Source organism: Phocoena phocoena, chromosome 1 (genome assembly GCF_963924675.1).
Source record: "Phocoena phocoena chromosome 1, mPhoPho1.1, whole genome shotgun sequence".
NCBI lineage: Eukaryota > Metazoa > Chordata > Mammalia > Artiodactyla > Phocoenidae > Phocoena > Phocoena phocoena.
Window position 1 is genome coordinate 41,952,734 of NC_089219.1, and position 21,694 is coordinate 41,974,427.

Below are 21,694 nucleotides of genomic sequence, written 5' to 3' on the forward strand. Positions count from 1 at the left end.
AGAGAGGAGGATATAAAAGTGCCAACTCAACTGTCACTTACAGAGTCATCTGTGGCAGAAGTTGGCCAGCCCTCCCATAACTGATGGCGAACAGGGATACTCGTAAGGTCATACACATTTCTCTTTACCTATAAAAAGAAAGAGAACAATTAAAATAGGGTTTCCATATGACTTATGTTAGTTGCCAGTCAATTTATGTGATACACTGTGTTTCCTCTGTTTTCGAGATTCAAAACAAGAATCTGAAACTAGAAAAACACAAATCATAAAAATTTTATTAAAAAATCTAAACCAAATTTAGACCAAGGTTAGATGAAATAATAGTTCAAGAAACAACCCCCCACCCCACCCCGCTGATTATTTTTATGTTCTTGGACAGCTTCAAGTTTCTTTTCAGTCAAGAAACCTCAGGTACACAGTTCATGTAGGACAGACTACATGACCTAATTTATAATTATACATTTTTATAATCTATTTAATTTTAACAATGACTCAAGATATGCAATGGTTCAAATAAAAGATACGTTTCTAGTTTCTAAGTGGGACAGAAAAGAGTGTTCGTTTTTTTTCCAAGGGGGTGGAAGGAAAAACCTGAAGCTTCCTTCATTGTTTTATGTACGTTTCAAAGATATAACAACTTATTAATAAAGCAGCAAAGGGTTATTTCTTTGAAATCATTCCAAATTAGAAACTATTTCAATAGAATATTTATTAGCTGAGAGCCATCCATTAATATGCTATTTAGGCCCTTCCCCAAAAGAATATATAGTAATGATAGTTTTTATTTTAAATACTGGTAAAGTTAAAAAACTGTTTCTCTCAAAAGTAACATTATACCTTTTAACTTTATTTGTTTGTTTATTTTTGGCCACGCCCACGTGGCTGGTGGGATCTTAGTTCCCCAACCAGGGATGAGCCTGCGCCCACAGCAATGAAAGTGCAGAGTCTTAACCACTGGACTGCCAGGGAATTCCCAATACCTTTTAACTTTAAAAGGAGAAGAGGTAAGTAATTTTTCAGAATAAAGTGTTGGAAGGTTAAACTCTTTTACCCAGTAATTATCATATCTTTCTTTAGATTTCTTTTCTAAATAGTTACAAAAATTCTCTTTCATTCCATATTTACAAATAAAATAAATGATCAAATCGTAAGAATGAAGAGATCATCCACCTTAGCTAACTCTTCAGGCTAGTTTTGGGGCTACCCTGCTGGAACAATGAAGCTAATTTTGAAATGCTGCACATAATAAGTTCTATAATGACTTCAATGTGGAAAACAAGCAGCATTCATTCATGTTTTTAAAATGCAGAAGTCTGAAGTATCATGTTGTCCAATTACAACATTTTGTATCACATTACTGTTTACTATACATAAACACATCTAAGTTACCCTTCCAGTGAAAGAGAGAAATATAGTCACTGGGGAAAGAAAGAAACAAAACAAAACCCAGAACTTAATCTATTTTTATCTCTAATGTACACCTGTGAAAAAAGACTTGGTAAATGAGAACTGAGGCACTTGGGGGCATGGCTTGATCCCCACTCAATTCAAACACACAGCTTTTTTTCACAGATTCTTAGCAATGGCCAGTCTACCATGCAGTATTTTGTTTATGGTCAGTCACATCAAGTTTGGAAATTTTCATTAGTCATTATCAACCCAACAATTTAACCAAATGCAATCTAACCTCTTACCACTTCCACTAGCTAGGACTATTCTGTCACGCTTAAACATTGGTGCTCTAGGGGGAAAGGTGTTCCATACACACAAAATATTATTATTATTGTTTATTAATAAAAAAGTGAGAGGACAGAAGGAGTATGAGGAAATTTTAGGTCTCAAGGCAAAAAATTCCTTTCTTAAAGTTAGTTTTAATTATGTTGTCTAGATAAGCCAAGGGTCAGCAGCTATTTTGAAGGTAGAGGGGAAGGCAGGACAAATATTTACATCTGTTGGAAAGGTGGCAAGGCTACCCTTGCATTGGAGAATATACACAAATACTATGAGTTGAGTATATAAACAAATAACTCTGGAGTGAGATTCTTTAAATTCCACCTTAATTCCAAAACACAACAACACGGTATTATGAAATAAACAGTATTTTTCTTCTTTCATTAACTCATCTGTAACTGCGCTGAATGAATAACATTCCTTTGCTATTCTAAGCCTGAAAAGCATGTTCTGGCTATAGTGTTATGTTGGTATAAAGCACAACGCCAGACTGATGTGCTGAACAAAAGTGATCAAAGTTAGAGTAATGTTAGCCATTGCACAAGTATTTGGCTTCATTGTTCTCCCCAGAATGACATCTGTTAAGCAACTTGTCATAGAATAAACTGGTTAATGCAGAAAGAACTTGGCTGAGAGGGTACAACGTAAACCATATTTGGCTAATGTTTGATTGTTCCGATGGAAAAGCTAAATTCACAGCGTTTCTGAAAGTAAGCCAAAAGAACCTCGTGTTAAACCATAATCACTAAACAACAACATAAGTGAAAACAAATTAGTTTTTCAAAAATAATTCCATGTTTATCAGTGCTGAAACCATAGGCAGATTTTACCATTATATGGAAGAAAGACAAGTGATAAGACAGCAAAAGTACATAATGAATGATGGTCTTATTAACAGAGATTAAAAAATTCTACTGTCTTTATTGATGGTCTAATTTAATTAAAATTTTAAGTGACAATTCTGTAGGGAAGAAAAAAAATCAGAAATGTACACAAAGCAAAAGTAAAAATGATTCTTTTAAAAAATTAGTATTCTAGGAAAGCTGAATGACAAAATATAGCTAAGTATAAAATGATGCAGATGAATTTATGGTCATCATGAATCAAATGAAGGACACAGTTTTCTCAGAGAGAGAAGGATGGAGGAACAGAGGAGGGAGAGAGGAAGGACTAAAGGGAAGGGGAGAAAAGGGGGGCCAGGCGAGGGGGAAGGTTGAGAGACTGAGTGATTTGAGAGATTTAAGAGCACTTGAGAGAGGCAGAAAGAACACACATACAGGCTAGGATGCTGTAGCTGGCATGCCCAGCTGCAATTACTGTGCTACTTCTGATGGAGTTTCATCTTTAGAGATTTGTGTTAAATTCCAGTTAAGGACAAGTGGCACTTCACAGGGTAACATTTCCTAAGGGCCTTTTTGTCTTACATACTTTCTTTGATCAGCATTGGCTCAAGATTATGCTGAATCTTCATAATCTTTTCAATTCTTGTTATGCATTAAGCTCTAAATCTATGAGATTTTAGGCTGCTAAACTATGCAAATGTTTCAATTAGTTCTGAAAAAATTTAATAAATGCTTTGATTACCAGCTGAACATTAAAATTATGTTACAAACTATACTGTATTTGGATTAAGTGTTCTGGATTGACAATAGATTTTCCAGAGCTTATTTTCCAGATTTTCTAAAAGGACAGTTTCACTTCTCCCCCATTGCTTCATATAAGACAGTTGTTTGTGACTAAGAAAAAAACATTTGAATCAGATTACCTTGAAATAGTACAGAATTAATGCAGTATTGATTTATTTCCTTATATTTGTTTTCATTGTTAATAAAACAATGTAAGCAATGATCTCCACTTCAAACTTCATATTTCCTCATTGTGGAAATTTCAATGATAAACACAGCACTGGGAAAAAGATCATTTTTTTATGACCTGCTCGAAATAAAATTATATAAGACATTCATCTCCCACAAAATTTTGAGTTCCATAAATTTTCAAACAGTTTTATATTTCAGTTAAATTTTATCAGAATTTTTTAGAAAAAAAATTCTTAGGAAGTTACTCTGCTAAAGGCCGAATTTTGAGGCTCAGATTAGCCTTAAGTGAGCTGTCTGTAGCTATTCAAACTGAAAAATATAAAACTTGGTAGATAACTTTGTCAGCTATATTTTATAGCTAAATGTTGTGAGCTAAACGTTGGTCACACTATTGAAAAACATTTTAGGGAATTTTAAATTTCATTCAGGTATTATCCAAGTGAAAGCAGATTCTGATTATAGAAAAGCAACAAAGTTTGAGGTATTGTGGCATAATGAGAGGCAGAGAACTAGATTTCTAGTCCTAATTCTGCTGTTACTGTGGTGCAAGTTGGTGGAACCTGAGACCTAGTTTATTCAATATTCGAAAAGAATAAAAGAAGATCACTACTGATTTTCAAAGCTCTAAAATTCTATGATTTTTTGAAAATATTGGAGTTAATCCCAGATACAGGAAAAGAAGAGCTAAATATATTTAACATAAACAAGTAAAGAGGGAAAGTTTAAAACCATAAGACTAGAAAAATAAAGAAAAATAGTAAAGAGTGACTAATACAACATATCAAAAAGGAAAACTGCCAATAATTTCAGTTAAGAAATACAGATATAATAAACATTTTAAGTGAATTTTTTTTCTTGGATAAAGAAAAGTTTTAGTTTTTGCTTTTAATTACACTGAAAAGTCTAGATTTTTTTTTTTTTTTAAAGAAAAGACTAAATAATACTCTTCTCCCAGGAGATCTCATTTAAAAATAAAACCTGTCATACTGGTTTTCCAAATAACTATTTCATCAACCAAACAGGCTATGGTTTTGCCAGAATACTACAAGCTAAGTGATACAGTTGTAAAGTTCTATTAATTTATTTCAACATCTTTAAAATTTTGAAATCTGGCCTATGACTTTTCACATATCAAATATTTTAATATGGCAAAAAATAGAAACCAAATATTTAATTGCTTAGAACAGTTATCAATTTGTTAGCACTCTAGTTTCTAGATTTTCTGAATTAAGAATACTATGACAGATTACAACCCTTACGAAAAAGCACCCTGAAACTACATGTATGTATCTCATTCTCTTATCAGTCTTAGAAGAAAGAGGCCTTTGGTCATATTAAAACCCGAGCTTATCCAAATTTTAGAGTAGCAAAATTTGAACTCCAAGTAATTCACACCATCAAATGATGCTCCAGTTAAGAGTTTGCTAAATAATAACTGCACTGAATAAATAAGTATTTGTGTGTGTGTGTGCGTTTTAAACAAGACATACAGACTAGGCTTAGTTCCAGTTTCTTAGCAATCACTGGTGCTCTGAAAGGCTTATAATAGTTAAGAAACCAATCACTTCTGATACAGACTGGGTTTTGAACACATACTTCATATCTAAGGACTTTTCTTTTTCTTCTTTTTTAACATATTGTATACTCGTTGCAATTGCACATGGATTTGTTTTACTAAGATGCAAGTTAAAACCCTCCTAAAAATCCTTCTTGAACAAAAACACTTGAAACCGGATGGTGCAAGGGGAATGAGAAGGTGGCATCAGTAATCAAATGTTAATTAGCAAGCTTTTTTTCCCCCCTTCCCTCAGGGCTGGCCTGTGTTGCAGAATTCAAATCAGAAATCAATGCTTCAAGTGTTTAACTATTACTTCTTCTCATTAACCATTTAAGAGACTCAGCAATTCTCTCCTCATAAAAACAGTAACTCGAGACATTTCTTTTTCTCAAATACCATCTTTCCAGAAAACAATGAGGATGTTGTTTGAAGAAAACTGTAAAATTGAAGTTGCTTTCAACCAGGCTTTAGGCTGCGTTCTGTTCTATTAAAACATTTTTTGGCTCTAACTGAATTCTTCATTCCAACAACTGTAACTAAGTTTTGCTTTGTACCATACTTTAAAAACTTATTTCACCTCTTACTTGTCTGCAAAGAAATCTGACAACCGGCATCTTAAGAGATTACTGGGAATGATGACAATAAAGCTAAGCAAATACGGAAACTAGTTTGAATGCATATAGTTAGAAATGGATTTTAGCCATCCTGAAAAACTATCAAGGAAAAGATTTAACACTTTCATTAGAAACATGGTTATATTCAGAATTTCCTATCCTAAAAGTTTGGTGTGGGTGAAAATGATATAAAAATTGCAATGTTAGATCATAAAGTAACTGAACTAATGGCCGTGTATTAAAATTAATTCATATCTTTAGTTAAAGGTTAAGCCTGGATTTTAAAAGAGAACTCTTAAAGAGTGAAGAAAACGTTTATAAATGAGCAAGGTTGAGTATGTTTCACAAATGGGAACAATTATTTTTCTGCATCTGTGGTTCTCAAAGTGTGGTACCTGGACAAGCAGTATTAGTATCACCTGGAAACTATTAGAAATGAAAATTCAGGGGACCTGTCCCAGGCCTAGTGCACTGGAAACGCTGGGACCCCACAATATGTGAACTAACAAGCTCTCTAGGTAATTCTTACCAAGCCAAAGTTTAAGAAGCATTGTGTGAGTTATAGGCTCTCCCAGATAGCCATGTCTTTCTAACTTACTGATTCAAAAGTTCTTTGAACTCTTGCCTAAGGTAGCTAGCCCTTTTGAGAATGAACATGATTCATAATGATTTGTTAGGGAAATTCTAGAAGTGCTGTAATTTTTTCGATGATAAAGTGATTATTTTTAGTCTAAGAAAGTAATGAAAGATAGCACTACTTCACTACAGACTCCATAGCACTGAAATAATTGATAAATAATAATCTTCATCATTGAAAATCTGTGTTAATCTTCAGTTTTTCTGCCTTAAGTTTAAGTGTGATTGCTTTCTGGCTATAATATATATTTGGTATTACAGTAAAACTGCAAATCCACAATAAATGATCTATTGTCACACTAAATAAACTTGGAAGACACCTGTACCTATCAGCTGAATTGAGGACATGTCCCTAAAGACCAGAGAACTGTTTGAAGCAAAGGAAAGACTAAACAGTTTTTGGTTTGTTTTTTTGGTCTCTCTCATAGGCTACCTGAAACAAGACCCAAAGGAAAAACAGTGGGAGGTTAACCTCATATCAATCAGTCAAGACCTTATCCTAGAAGGCAATATTTCCTCTCTATACTTTATGGAAACAGTGTAAGAGCAAAGTTTTTCCAACAATAGCCTAATAGATACCATAGAGGCGAATGTTTTTTATTGTCCACAATGAATCAAACATCAGTCACTCAGTCACTCATTAAATGCTCTTAAAACTTCCCCTTTTAGAATCAGGTAAATTAATTTATAAGTCCTTCCACAAAGTAAAACACTAATTAAGTCAAAAGTCGATCCTAGGGACTTCCCTGGTTGGTACAGTGGTTAGGACTCTGTGCTCCCAATGCAGGGGCCCTGGGTTCAATCCCTGGTCAGGGAACCAGATCCTACAGGCATGTCACAACTAAGAGTTTGCATGCCACAACTAAGGAGCCCGTGAGCCACAACTAAGAAGCCCATGTGCCGCAACTAAGGAGCCCGCCTGCCACAACTAAGACCCGGAGCAACCAAATAAATAAATAAATATTTTTTTAAAAAGTAAAAAAAGTAAATCCTAGAAATAACTGGAACAATTATAAGAACATTTTTAAGGTGTTTTACTTTAACCTTAAACCATTTTATAAAGTTCAATTTTATGTACAACTTTAAAAACTGGTCACATAAACCAAGAAATACTTGTATACCAGAAGTACTTTGATTTTTAAGTCTGAATTTTAGTAGACAAACCATTTGTTATAATGTCAGAAGCGGTATACAAGTTAATCTTAAGGACATAATAGTACATGTAAGCCAAATATTTAGCTACAAAGATATTCACTGCAGTCTTATTATATCACACACACACACACACACACACACACACACACACACACACACACAATTGGCACAAATTTAATATCCAGTAATAGGCTAAATCCAGTCTGCTGTCTGTTTCTGTAAATGAATTTGTATTGGAACACCACTACCTCCATTTGTTTACATACTGTCTGTGGATGCTTTTGTACTACCATGAGGGCACACCTGAGGAGATGCAACAGAGATCACATGCCCTGCAATACCTAAAATATTTATTATCTAGCCCTTTGCAGAAAAAGTTTGCTGACTCCAATGGAGAAGAATATTTAATAACGTAAAAAGTTGTTAAATATTAAAGAAAAACCAAGTTACAAAATTATGCCCATTTCTGTTTATTAAGTTATACATATATGTACATATGTATGTACACTATATATATGCACAGAAAAAAAGATATAGAACAAATGTTAAAATTTGTTCCCTCTGCATCATGGGATTATGACTATTATTTTCTGTGTATCTATCTTTTCTAAGTGTCCATTACTTCTGCAATAAGAAAATTTTCTTAAAAATTTTGTTTTCATTCAAAGTAAAGATATGTACTTGGAGTCAGAACAACCTGGTGTTCACTTCAGCTGTGCCACTAACTATCTGAGTGACCCTGAGTAGAGGAAAGGGAAAGGAAAGAGAAAGGCAACTGAACATTTATTGAGCATCTTCTATAGACCAGGAACTAGATTTTATGTTAACATATCCTCACAATAAACTTTTACATGTATTATTATCTTCGTTTTACAAATAAGGAAACTGAGGCTCAGAGACAATAAATAATTTGCCTAAGGTTACTCCAGGTAGTAAATGGTGAGATTTGGATTTAATTGAGTTCTACAAGACTCTAAAGTCTAGATTCTTTTATGACTATGACATATCTTCTCTGAGCCTGAATTTCCTCTTCTATAAAATAAACGGTTATTATCTTAAAATTTTTTTTTCACCTGACACTTTTATAATTGTAACGGGTAAGAATTATCCATAAGACTCATTACCCTTACTCTGAACGGTGAGCATTAACTGGTAACAAGTAAGAGTACGAGTGACCAACTATGGGTGGACACTCTGTCAAGAGAGTAACTGAGCCTCTTCATACCTGTTGTGCTGTAACAGGCAATGAAGAGCAGTTACAGGCTGTCAGTTTTGTACTTTAAGTGCTGTTAGAGGAAGGACAACTGCAAGAATAAATAGCACCTTGTTATTGTTTCAATGACTGAATGCTGCCTTCACAGTAAGAGGGTTCCTGGTGTCACACACAGCTGGGAAAGAAATAGCAAGATAAAAATTTTTCAAGTAAAATAAATCAAGGTAAAAGGAGAAGAACAGTTAAAACAGTAAATAAACTTTATCGTGTGAGGGTTAGCAAAGGCTCTTCCTTGTATATACTTTTGCTCAATGCCGTCTGAGTCTCTACCCAACACTAATGATAAGAGTTTTGTCTGGAATAAAAATATAGGAAGACATTCACACTACGGGCCTGCTGCTTCTACTTTGCCAATATACAGTAAATCAATTTGCCCCATCTTGTTATTCCAGTTTTCCCTCTCTCAACGGTTGGGCACTGATCAGATATCTGTCTTATTTGCAACCTCTTTAAGTTCTAAAATAAAATTACATCTATAAGGAAGACGATGTAGGGCAATGCCATTAATCTACTCTGCTAATTTGTTTTTCACATAACTGTATTTTCTTTTAAATTTTACACACACACACATAGACAAATTAAACTACTTGCCTTGCAAATGTCATTCACTTAGTTAATGCCTAAGTCAGGATGATAATGCAGATTTTAAAAAATTCTTAATCCATTTCTTCTTTCCTTGTAAGAATTTTTTTCTTTCCCTTAAAGGACCATTGCTTCTACAGAAACTTCAAAATTTTTCAGATGCTGGCAGTCTTACTGTTTTTGGTGAAGACCCATCTTTATATTTTGACGAAGACTGTGTGTATCCTTCCCCACTCTGGTAGCACCACAATGATGCTCAGACATAATGTTTATGTTTGCTTTGCTGCTGTCTGTTGCCCATCCAGGCTTTTGCCTTTCTCTGAGATGTTGAAAAAAGTGGTGGGAACCATCAGCAATGGAACCTCAGTCTATAATCAGGTCTCTAATAATTTTATCTTTTCTTGTTAACAAAAAAATGCAAAAAACAAAGACAACAAAGGGACTTAGTGTGGGGGTCTGCCATGAATACTAAAGTGCCTGGGGGTGTGGCTCATCAAGTGAAAATAAACCATTCAAGTCACCCACATCAAGGAGAAAGTTTGGGAACAACTAGGCCAGTGTTTGCATTTGGGGCCCTGGAGTCAGGAGAGTTACATTTCCCTTCCCTCTGCTTAACCAAGGCACCAAAGACAACCTGCTTAACCTCTCCTTTTGGAAATATTAAGTAGTCTCCAAAGAAGAGCCCTGAGAGATATTTAAAAGTGTGTCTGGTCAGGTTTTCTGCTTTTAACTTGCTACTTTCCAAGATCAGCTTAATTTTAGCATTACTCTCTCTGAGATAAATGTGGGTGGAAGGGCAGGAAGGATATCTTAAGAAAAGTAGCTGCCTTGGCCAAGAGCAAAGTTATAATAAGAGGATAACCACCAAAATTACGTACCTAGTTAATTTTAGGTGAATGAGGTAGAGTTGGAGACTGGTTCCAAATGACAATTTAATTAAACCTTTCAAAGTGCATTGACACCATGAACGAAAGTCTAATACTGTACACTAAACCCTAACTAAGGACTGATGATGCCAATGCTCAGAAGCTCCACACAACTGGCTTTTAATTGAGGCAGTTAAATCACACCCCAAAGGTTTTACTGTTAGGACTGGCTCTGAAATGAAAATACAGCTGATTTATAAAGAAAATAACAGGAATACCTTAGTATCACCTCTTAATGTATTATTAAGATCAGAAAAAGTATTAATCACATGATTTATCAAATAAGCAGGCATTCTAAATAAACAGCCTGAAGTCTCCTGTTAAAAAAAATTACTCCTATTTATTCATTAACAAAGCTATTCCTTAGCTCATCCCTGCCATAACCTACTCTATTCAAAACCATATGGGAAAGGACATTAAAAAACCGCCACAAACCATGGACTTCTGGTATTAGTGCTACACACTGCATACCCCTATTCATTATTCTACCTCCCTTGTTTAATCTATCATTAAGATTCAGTGACCCTACACTAAATTTAAAGCAGATCCTTCCTTCCTCCCATGCCTAAATTCACATACTTTTCTAGTTGGGGATGCCCTCAAGTATTAACAACTCTACGGGGTTTCTCTAATCTCAGCTCTGAACTATGTCATGCTATAGAACCAAGAAATTGCTGTTTTACATCTCTAACTATGAAGGCTTCCATAAAAAAGGTCCATATAATTTACTTAATAAGATAAAGGGGGGGAAAATCACCATTTAATAAGTATTTTTTTCATTGTACATGGTAAAAAAGGCACATGGAGACATTATCATATGCTGTGTTGTCTTAAAAGTGAATAATACCTAAAGGCATTACTTCAACTGTATTCATCACAGAAATTAGAGTCTTAAATAATGATGAAAATGGCAGGTGTTGACTATCTTAATATATGGAAAATAGAAACATTGTTTTAAATATATAGTTGATAAAACAACCATTTTGGGGAAAAGAGATTTCAAGAAGTTAAGCAAAGTAGTATTTCTAAGACATATTAAACTTCATTTTCAAATTACAAACAAAAAAATCTAATGTAAATGTGGCAAAATAAGGGATAAGGAATTGTGTATATGATGGCCTACCAGCTGCTAAAAGAACTTTCTGTGATGACAGAAATGTTTTATATCTGTGCTGTCCAATAGGGTGGCCACTAGTCCCATGTGGCTACTGAGTAATTAAAACACAGCTAGTGTAACTAAGAGAAATGATTTCAAACTTTATTTCACTTTAATTAATTTAAATTGCCACATGTGGCTAGTAGCTACCCTACTGGATAGTGGATTAAAATGAAGAAAGTAGAGAATATAGAGCAACACAAAAATATACCACTGCTGTTTACTATACTATATATACACGCTATATATACTATGGATACTATATATACATACTATATACTTAAACATGCTTCAACTCATTCTTATTTCTTTATAGTCCTTGAGACACAAAGAAGAAATATTGTACTAAATTAATTTTTCATACTTATTCTTTCATTGTTTTTAATAGGAACTATATGCACTAATTCCACATAATTAAAGGAATAATAATAGAATACACGTAATGATACCTTACTTGAAAAAAAAGAACAATAATGAACTATAACATATTATAATAATTAAATATCCAAGACAGTAGAATATTCTTTAGTTAAAAATGTAAGCTTATAACTTACATAGCTGCCACATTATATGGGTCTAATTATTCATCAATTCATGCATTCATATATAAAATGGTTACCTGGGAATGACTACAATAATTTAGATGTTACTATAATAAATCATGTTTCCTGTACACCTGGCAGTTTTTTTTTTATTTAAGTGTGTGATGATTCAAAATTAATTCCTTCGTTGGGGCCAAGGTCCCTAAAACAGTCATAGAAGCAGAGCTGGAAAGACAGGTATAAGGGATGCTACAGCCACTACCAGTCTCATACGCAGTCCCTTATTGATTCAATAAGTTCTTACTGAGCATCTATTACTTAAGTGACTAAAATACAGCAAAGAAAGTGGGGAGTAGACAAGATACAGATTTCTACACTCCCTTAAGGAACCAATCTAGTTGGGAAGAAAATGAATAAATTGTTATTTACAACACACATACACTTGTTATAGGACTTTTATTTTAAAGGTAACGTAAAATTTTTATTTTAAAGGTAAAATGACTGAATAAATGAATGAAAAAATTACAGATAGGACTGAGTTAAGAATTAAATATAGGGCTTCCCTGGTGGCGCAGTGGTTGAGAGTCCGCCTGCCGATGCAGGGGACACGGGTTCGTGCCCCGGTCCGGGAAGATCCCACATGCCGCGGAGCGGCTGGGCCCGTGAGCCATGGCCATTGGGCCTGCGCGTCTGGAGCCTGTGCTCCGCAATGGGAGAGGCCGCAACAGTGAGAGGCCCGCGTACCGCAACAAAAAAAAAAGAATTAAATATAAAACTTTTGCCTCCTTACAAAAGTCATTTCATCTATTAGTGCTAAAAATTAGGGTGACAGTAAAATATATTTTAAAAGAAATACATAATGTACTGTTAACAAAGTGCTAGGAGAATTTCTCACTGGACTTATCAATATAAGCAACTAATAAATCTGATGTAAGTTTAACAAGTACATTCACTGAATGCTAATAATTCATGAGCATTCATTCAGCTGTCCAGCCAGTCAACAAACATTTATTGAGTGTGTCTACTAGAGGAAGGCACTATATTGTAGTAGTGACTAAAAAGACATGACTAAAAAGACAAAGTCTCTGTCTTCATGGAGCTTACGTTCATTCTACATAGTAGGTGTATGGTGGGGGGAAGGGTGCGAAAAGAGACAAAAAAGAAATATGAATATATAAACAAGATAATTTCAGAATTAGGTTAAGTTCTACTCCTCCCAGTCATTCTCTACTTTGGATGTGTTGAATCCTGAATGAGAAGGTACAAATCCCAGAAAGAGTGTTCCAGGCAAAGAAAACATGAAATGCAAAGGTTCTGTCAGATGCTTTACATACATATATATATTTTCTAATTCTTATTATCAACTTCAATGCAGTTTTTATTCTTTATAGAAAATGCAAATGAAGGTCCAAATTCTCCAAGTACGTAGCAGAAGCAGGATTCAAAAAGAAACCTATGGGACCCTGAGGCACTTTCTCTTTTTTACTGTTTATGATACTTCCCCCCAAAACTAAAACTAGTTTTCCAGTAGACCATTACCCCCGCAATCCTTACCAAAGAACTGTCACCCATACTTTTCACTTACTTGGCTAACCCCTCCTTCACAGACATGCATCAGTTCAACTAGACTAAATAATCATAAATACCAAATTACTGTCAGGTACAAATTAATAAAGTTTATTATACTAAGAGCTAACTCAAAGGAATATTTCAGAGTTCTGATCAAAGATACCTTGTCTTCAAACACAGTTGGGTGTTGTTTGTATGTTTTGCTTAAGTGAAAAGATATTGTCATGCATTCCAAAATAAATGGCAAGTGCATTTGATCATATTTTATTTTTTTAAAATAAATTTATTTATCTTTTTATTTTTGGCTGTGTTGGGTCTTCATTGCTGCACACGGGCTTTCTCTAGGTGCGGTGAGCAGGGGCTGCTCTTTGTTGCGGTGCGCGGGCTTCTCACTGCAGTGGCTTCTCTTGTTGCAGAGCACGGGCTCTAGGCGCATGGGCTTCAGTAGCTGTGGCACGTGGGCTCAGTAGTGTGGCTCACGGGCTCTAGAGCGCAGGCTCAGTAGTTGTGGTGCACGGGCTTAGTTGCACTGCAGCATGTGGGATCTTCCTGGACCTGGGCTCGAACCCGTGTCTCCTGCATTGGCAGGCGGATTCTTACCCACTGTGACAACAGGGAAGTCCCCATATTTTATTTTTTGTCATGTTTCATTGCATTACACTAGTGAATAAATTTGAGGGTGTCTATTCTTGAAAATGTGGTAGCCTAGTAATCACATCCAATGAAAGCCAGTTATTTCAGAGTATCATTCTCTGACTGCCCCCCAACATAACCATTCCTTCCTCATGCTGTATATTGAAAAAGATGATGGGAATAGCTGTTGCTAAAGTACAGCTAGACCCATATCTCCTTCGACACTTTAAAGTAAATCTGGTAAACCTTCTATACGTGCATGTTTATGGTTCTTTCATTCATTCATTCATTCAACAAACATTCGTTGAGCACTTCCTAAGTTCCAAACCCTGTCACTAGAGCAAGTTTTCTCATATGCAAGTGTCTAGAGTAGCCAGAGAGGAAATATAAACGAGTGAAATGTGATGGGCAAACGGCATTCAGCCTTAGTTGTTTTTTTCCTTGTTGTTGTTGTTGTTGTTTTTTGCGGTAAGCGGGCCTCTCACTGTCGTGGCCTCTCCCATTGCGGTGCATAGGCTCCGGACGCGCAGGCTCAGCGGCCATGGCTCGTGGGCCCAGCCGCTCCGCGGCATGTGGGATCCTACCGGACCGAGGAACGAACCCATGTCCCCTGCATTGGCAGGCGGACTCTCAACCACTGAGCCACCAGGGAAGCCCCTCAGCCTTAGTTTTAAGGAGGTAATATTGGGGTGTTGGGGACTGTGGCAAACCAGACAGCATGCCTCTGGAAGGAGGGAGCTGCTACTCCAGAACAGCTGATTGCTGCTATGGAAAATCTGGGGTTCAGTATTGCTAGAATTTTCTGATTCTTTGAGAAAAGCCAGAAGCCAGGAATCCTGCATTGTTTTGTTTTGTCTTGAAATGTGAAGCTTTTAAACCTTTAAATGTTGGCAACCAGTTCAAATTTAAAACACTCTGGGACAAAAACTCGTAGCCAGACAAAACGGTCTTGTAGTTGTCAGTGTGCAACCTCTGCAGGAGAGATACAAAGATAGACAGAGATAATATTCTTGCCTTCAATAAAGTCACAGCCCAGTGAGGGTCACACCCAGAAACAAATATTCACGGTACAGTGTGATAATTATAAGGATAAAGATATCAATAAAGTATTAGGAGGGTAGAGAAGAGACAATTATAACAGCTGCAACTACCATTTATTGAATGCCGGGGCACTGATCTACCCACTTTACATGTGTTACTACATTTCATGCTCACATCAACCCTGTGTATACAGAAATGACTTTATTAAAGTGGCAAACCTGGATTTGAACTCTATCCTTTCCAACTTTAACAATCTGTGTTTTTTCTACCGTATCACACCAGTAACCATTGCACTAAACAGAAGTCTTAGTTTCTAAAGATCAACCATATGAACATTTGAAAATGAAACAAATTACTTTTTACCCATTCCATCTCATTCCAGAAAAAAAGAAAAATTTTTTCTTTTCAATTTAATAATCACACTGGAAGATACTTATAAAACACATATTTAAGATGTGATTTTTAGACATTGACACTTGAGTTGTAATATATCTTTGCATCAGGAAGTTTTATTGAAAATATTGGGATCCTAGTGGTTAAAGAATTATATGTACTCAATGTGCAGTAAAATTTATGAATTTAATTAATTTATTTAGCAGACATTCAAATAGCACTTACAGGTACTAATCTAAGCACTTTGTAGATATTAACTATTTTCAGAATTTTTCTTTTTTTAAAGATTTATCGATTACTTATTTATTTTATTCATTTTTGGCTGCATCAGGTCCTAGTTGCAGCATGTGGGATCTTCACTGAGGCATGCAGGATCTTTCGTTGTGGCACACAGGCTCTTCTCTAGTTGTGGCATGTGGGTTTTCTCTTCTCTAGTTGTGGCATGCAGGCTGGGCGGGTGGGCTCTGTAGTGTGGTGCACGGACACGTGGGCTCTGTAGTTCACGGCACCCAGGCTCTCTGGCTGAGGTGCATGGGCTCGGTAGTTGTGACACGTAGGCTTTAGATTCCCCGCGGCATGTGGAATCTCAGTTCCCTGACCAGGGATCGAACCCGCATCCCCTATATTGCAAGGTGGACTCTTTACCACTGGACCACCAGGGAAGTCCCCACAATTTTTCTTTTTTACACTACTTTATTGAGGTATGATTAAAATACAAAAAGCTATACATACTTAATGTGTACAATTTGATGAGTTGAACCCACGAAATTATCATCCCAATTTATGCCATAAATCCATCCCTCACCTCCAAAAGATTCCTCCTATCCTCTTCATTTATTATCATTACTATTACTTTTATTTTGTGATAAGGACACTTAACATAAGATCCACCCTCTTAGCAAATTTTTAAGTATAAAATACAGTACTGTTAACTATAGACACTGTGTTTTACTGTAGATCTCTAGGAATTATTCATCTTGTGTAACTAAAACTTTGTGCCCTTTCACTATTCACTTCCCATTTCCTTCTTCCCCCAACATCTGGCAACCACCATCCTACTTTCTGCTTCTATAAATTTGATTATCTTAGATTCCTCATATAAGTGGTATCATGGAGTATTGTCCTTCTGGTCTGTCTATTTCACTTAGCACAATGTCTTCCAGGTTCATCCATGTTGCTGCAAATGGCAGGATCTCCTTCTTTTTTAAGGATGAATAATATTCCATTATATTTATAAATCATATTTTCTTTATCCATTCATCCAGAGATAAGGTCTGAGGCATAGAGAGGATATGTAACTTAACCATCATCAAATAACAATAAGTTCTGGAAGCAGTATTCTGATCCAGGCATTCTGGCTCAGTAGTCCATACTTTTAACCACTATGTTATTCTGCCTCTCTATATTTTATTCCAATTATGATATACTAAAAAGAGCGATAAATTACACACTACAACATATAGTTGGTCTACAGTAAAATTAACAATGTGAATCAAGTGTGTCGGTGTCATTATAATTTAACTGTTACTATATGCATGTTAACTAATCACTTTTTAATTCAATAAATGCTAAAATAATCTGGTTTGGAAACTACTATAATATCACTAAGTTAATGATACAGAAAGAAAAGTGTTTAATTTCGAGTAATTAAGGAAATGCATATTAAAACAAAATACCATTTATACCTTTCAATTAGGGAACAACTAAAAATATTGACATAATCCATTGTTTGGTAAGAATACAATGTAACATGCATGCTTAATACTGCTGGTGGGTGAAGAAGTAGGTAAAGATATTTGAGGGGGGAATTTGGCAATATCTATCAAAATAAAGTGAATGTAACCTTTAACCCAGACATTTCATTTCTAAGTAGCTATCTCAAAGAAACCACCCAATTCACAAAGTAGGACGGTCATGTTTTATTTTTTAGACTCCTGAGTTCCTGAGTCATTTACCATGAAAGTATTATTCATGTACTTTTCTGAGTAATTAAAAAAAAAACTATGATGGAAAAATTGTTGTTATACTTTTCAATGTCAACCTGAGCGTATGGGATATTTTCTTCACTTTATTTTACATTAATAAATTTTTAAAAGTATGAATTGTGAAGCAAATCTAGGCCACATATGTAAACTACAAAAGAAAAATAATTAATTTGTATATTTTGGATAACTTAAGACTATTGGAGATAGCCACTATCCATTCAAAAATTAACACTTGGCATCAGGCCCTTCCCCTGCTATATGCAGCTTTAACCAACCCCTAACCCCCCACCTCACCCTTTAAGATATCTCAAAATACAGAATCTAAAAACTGCACAAAAATGGAATTTCTCCAATCTCTCATAAATCCAAATAGCATTAGCCTCATAGACAAGTGTATAGGGACTGAGTAACCAGGCCACTGTATACTATTAAAACCGCAATGTCATTTTTATTTAACTCATGGGTCAGGCAACGTCAAGCATATATCTAAGGGCAAGTTCATTAGTGTTTGACCAGGGTACTAAAGGGAAACTTTTTTTTTTTTTTTTTTTTTTTTCTTGGCAGTACGCGGGCCTCTCACTGTTGTGCCCTCTCCCGTTGCAGAGCACAGGCTCCGGACTCACAGGCTCAGCGGCCATGACTCACGGGCCCAGCCGCTCCGCGTCATGTGGGATCTTCCTGGACTGGGGCACGAACCGTGTCCCCTGCATCGGCAGGCGGACTCTCAACCACTGCGCCACCAGGGAAGCCCTAAAGGGAAACCTTTTTAACTCTAGCCTACACATTTCACAAAACTGACCGATTTTTATGAGTAAAACGGAAGAGGGCAAGAACTAGACAACCTGATAAAGTAAAATTAGTTGCTCTTTAAAAAATATCTTCCTATGACAGAATCTTTATCTATCAAATATGATAAATGAACACAGGGTACATTGTTTTGTAGTTGCTAAATGTGGCAACATAATTACATAGGGAAAGTAAGCCAGTTCCAATTTTTTAAAGGGTGTAGTTATTAGGTTTTTAAATATCAACATCATTCATTTACTCCTTTATTCATTCAACTAACTATTAAATGCCACATGCTTTATACATTACCACATCCCTCAGTATCCCTATTAAATATATGGCATTATTTCCACTTTAAAGATGAGAAAAGGACTTGCCCAACTGATACACCTGCTTCTCCACACAGACATTTAATAGACAATGCAAATGTTAACAGCCAAAACTAAATTATCATCACATTCAGTCCTCCCTATTTCAATAAATCACACTACCATTCACTCACTCAAGTCAAGATTTCAGGAATCATTTTTCATTTTCCCCTTAATCTCACCATCCATTCCCTTTTAATCCATAACCAAAACAAGACTATCATAATCTCTCAGCTGGACTATAATAAGAACCACCTTACTAGTCTAGGTGCTTTCACTTTGGCCTTCTGCAACCCATTCTACACACAGAGCAAAAAGAGCATTTTTAAAAATCAAAAACTAGGTCATATAATTTCTCTATTTAAAACCTCTAAAAGCATCCCACTGTTCTTAGAATGATTTGGCTCCCACCTACTTCTCCAAATTAATAATTTATTATTATCCTATTACCCACCAAGTTATTTGTTTAAAGATGAGTATGTGACCCAAGCTGAATCACTTAAATCAGCAGCAACAATTCTGCTGTAACCATAAGAAAGGCAAATTTCACTAAGGTTACTAAACTGGCAGAATAAACTCAAGAGATTTATGTAGTAGCCACTATCTCACTACTTGGGAAGTTACTGACGAAGAATAAAGATACTTCAGAAGAAAGTAGAAGCAAGAGATGGACATAGAGAACAGTTTATGCTGACTTTTACTAGACTCGTATCACTTATTATTCAAACATTAACAACTTTCTATATGTCAAGCACTATGCTGGGTAGACCCTGACAGGATGTGAAGATAAAAGAAACCTTTTTTTCTACGTATAACAAAAAAATAACACTTCCTTAAAACGCTGTTACTTTCATGCCTCCATGCTTTTTCCTCTTGTCCCTTGGAAAATTCTTACTCATTTTTTCTTTTAACATCTTTATTGGAGTATAATTGCTTTACAATGGTGTGCTAGTTTCTGCTTTATAACAAAATGAATCAGTTATACATATACATATGTCCCCATATCGCTTCGCTCTTCTGTCTCCCTCCCTCTCACCCTGCCCATCCCAACCCTCTAGGTGGTAACATTGCACCGAGCTGATCTCCCTGTGCTATGTAGCTGCTTCCCACTAGCTATCTGTCTTACATTTGGTAGTGTATATATGTCCATGCCACTCTCTCACTTCTTCCCAGCTTACCCTTCACCCTCCCCATATCCTCAGGTACATTCTCTACATCTGCATCTTTATTCGTGTCCTGCCCCTAGATTCATCAGAACCATTTTTTCTTTTTAGATTCCATATATATGTTTTAGCATACGGCATTTGTCTTTCTCTATCTGACTTACTTCACTCTGTATGACAGTCTCTAGGTCCATCCACTTCACTACAAATAACGCAATTTCATTTCTTTTTATGGATGAGTAATATTCCATTGTATGTATGTGCCACATCTTCTCTATCCATTCATCTGTCGACGGACACTGAGATTGCTTCCATGTCCTGGCTACTGTAAATAGAGCTGCAATGAACATTGTGGTACATGACTCGTTTTGAATTATGGTTCTCTCAAGGTATATGCCCAGTAGTGGGATTGCTGGGTCGTATGGTAGTTCTATTTTTAGTTTTCTAACGAACCTCCCTAATGTTCTCCATAGTGGCTGTATCAATTTATATTCCCACCAACAGTGCAAAAGGGTTTCCTTTTCTCCACACCCTCTCCAGCATTTATTGTTTGTAGATTTTTTGATGATGGCCATTCTGACTGGTGTGAGATGATATCTCATTGTAGTTTTGATTTGCATTTCTCTAATGATTAGTGACGCTGAGCACCCTTTCATGTGTTTGTTCGGAATCTGTGTATGTTCTTTGGAGAAATGTCTATTTAGGTCTTCTGCCCATTTTTGGATTGGATTTTTTTTTTTTTTTTTTTTTTTTTCAGTATGTGGGCCTCTCACTGTTGTGGCCTCTCCCGCCATGGAGCACAGGCTCCGGACGCACAGGCCCACCGGCCACGGCCCACGGGCCCAGCCGCTCCGCAGCACGCGGGGTCCTCCCGGACCGAGGCACAAACCCGCGCCCCTGCATCAGCAGGCGGACTCCCAACCACTGCGCCACCAGGGAAGCCCCTGTTTGTTTTTTTGATATTGAGCTGCCTGTAAATCTTGGGAGATTAATCCTTTGTCAGTTGCTTCATTTGCAAATATTTTCTCCCATTCTAAGGGTTGTCTTTTTGTCTTGTTTATGTTTCCTTTGCTGTGCAAAAGCTTTTAAGTTTCATTAGGTCTCACTTGTTTATTTTTATTTTTATTTCCATTTCTCTAGGAGATGGGTCAAAAAGGATCTTGCTGTGATTTCTGTCATAGAGTGTTCTGCCTATGTTTTCCTCTAAGAGTTTTAGTCTCTGGCCTTCCATTTAGGTCTTTAATCCATTTTTAAGTTTATTTTTGTGTATGGTGTTAGGGAGTGTTCTAATTTCGTTCTTTTACATGTAGCTGTCCAGTTTTCCCAGCACCACTTATTGAAGAGGCTGTCTTTTCTCCACTGTATATTCTTGCCTCCTTTATCAAAGGTAAGGTGATCATATGTGCATGCATTTATCTCTGGGCTTTCTATCCTGTTCCATTGATCTACATTTTCGTTTTTGTGCCAGTACCATACTGTCTGATTACTGTAGCTTTGCAGTATAGTTTGAAGTCAGGGAGTCTGATTCCTCCAGCTCCATTTTTCTTTCTCAAGATTGCTTTGGGTATTCGGGGTCTTTTGTGTTTCTATACAAATTGTGAATTTTTTTGTTCTAGTTCTGTGGATAATGCCGGTGGTAGTTTGATAGGGATTGTACTGAATCTGTAGATAGCTTTGGGTAGTATAGTCATTTTCACAATGTTGATTCTTCCAATCCAAGAACATGGTATATCTCTCCATCTGTTTGTATCATCTTTAATTTCCTT

The 21,694-nt window shown here is 36.0% G+C and overlaps 1 protein-coding gene across 1 annotated transcript in view; it reads right to left on the reverse strand.

Moving 5' to 3' along the window:
* Positions 1–21,694, reverse strand: part of FAF1 (Fas associated factor 1) — a 499,684-nt gene that overhangs the window by 185,666 nt on the left and 292,324 nt on the right. The window contains exon 8 of the mRNA XM_065875930.1: positions 42–128. Coding sequence (XP_065732002.1) covers positions 42–128 — 87 coding nt within the window. The remainder of the gene's footprint in view (positions 1–41; positions 129–21,694) is intronic.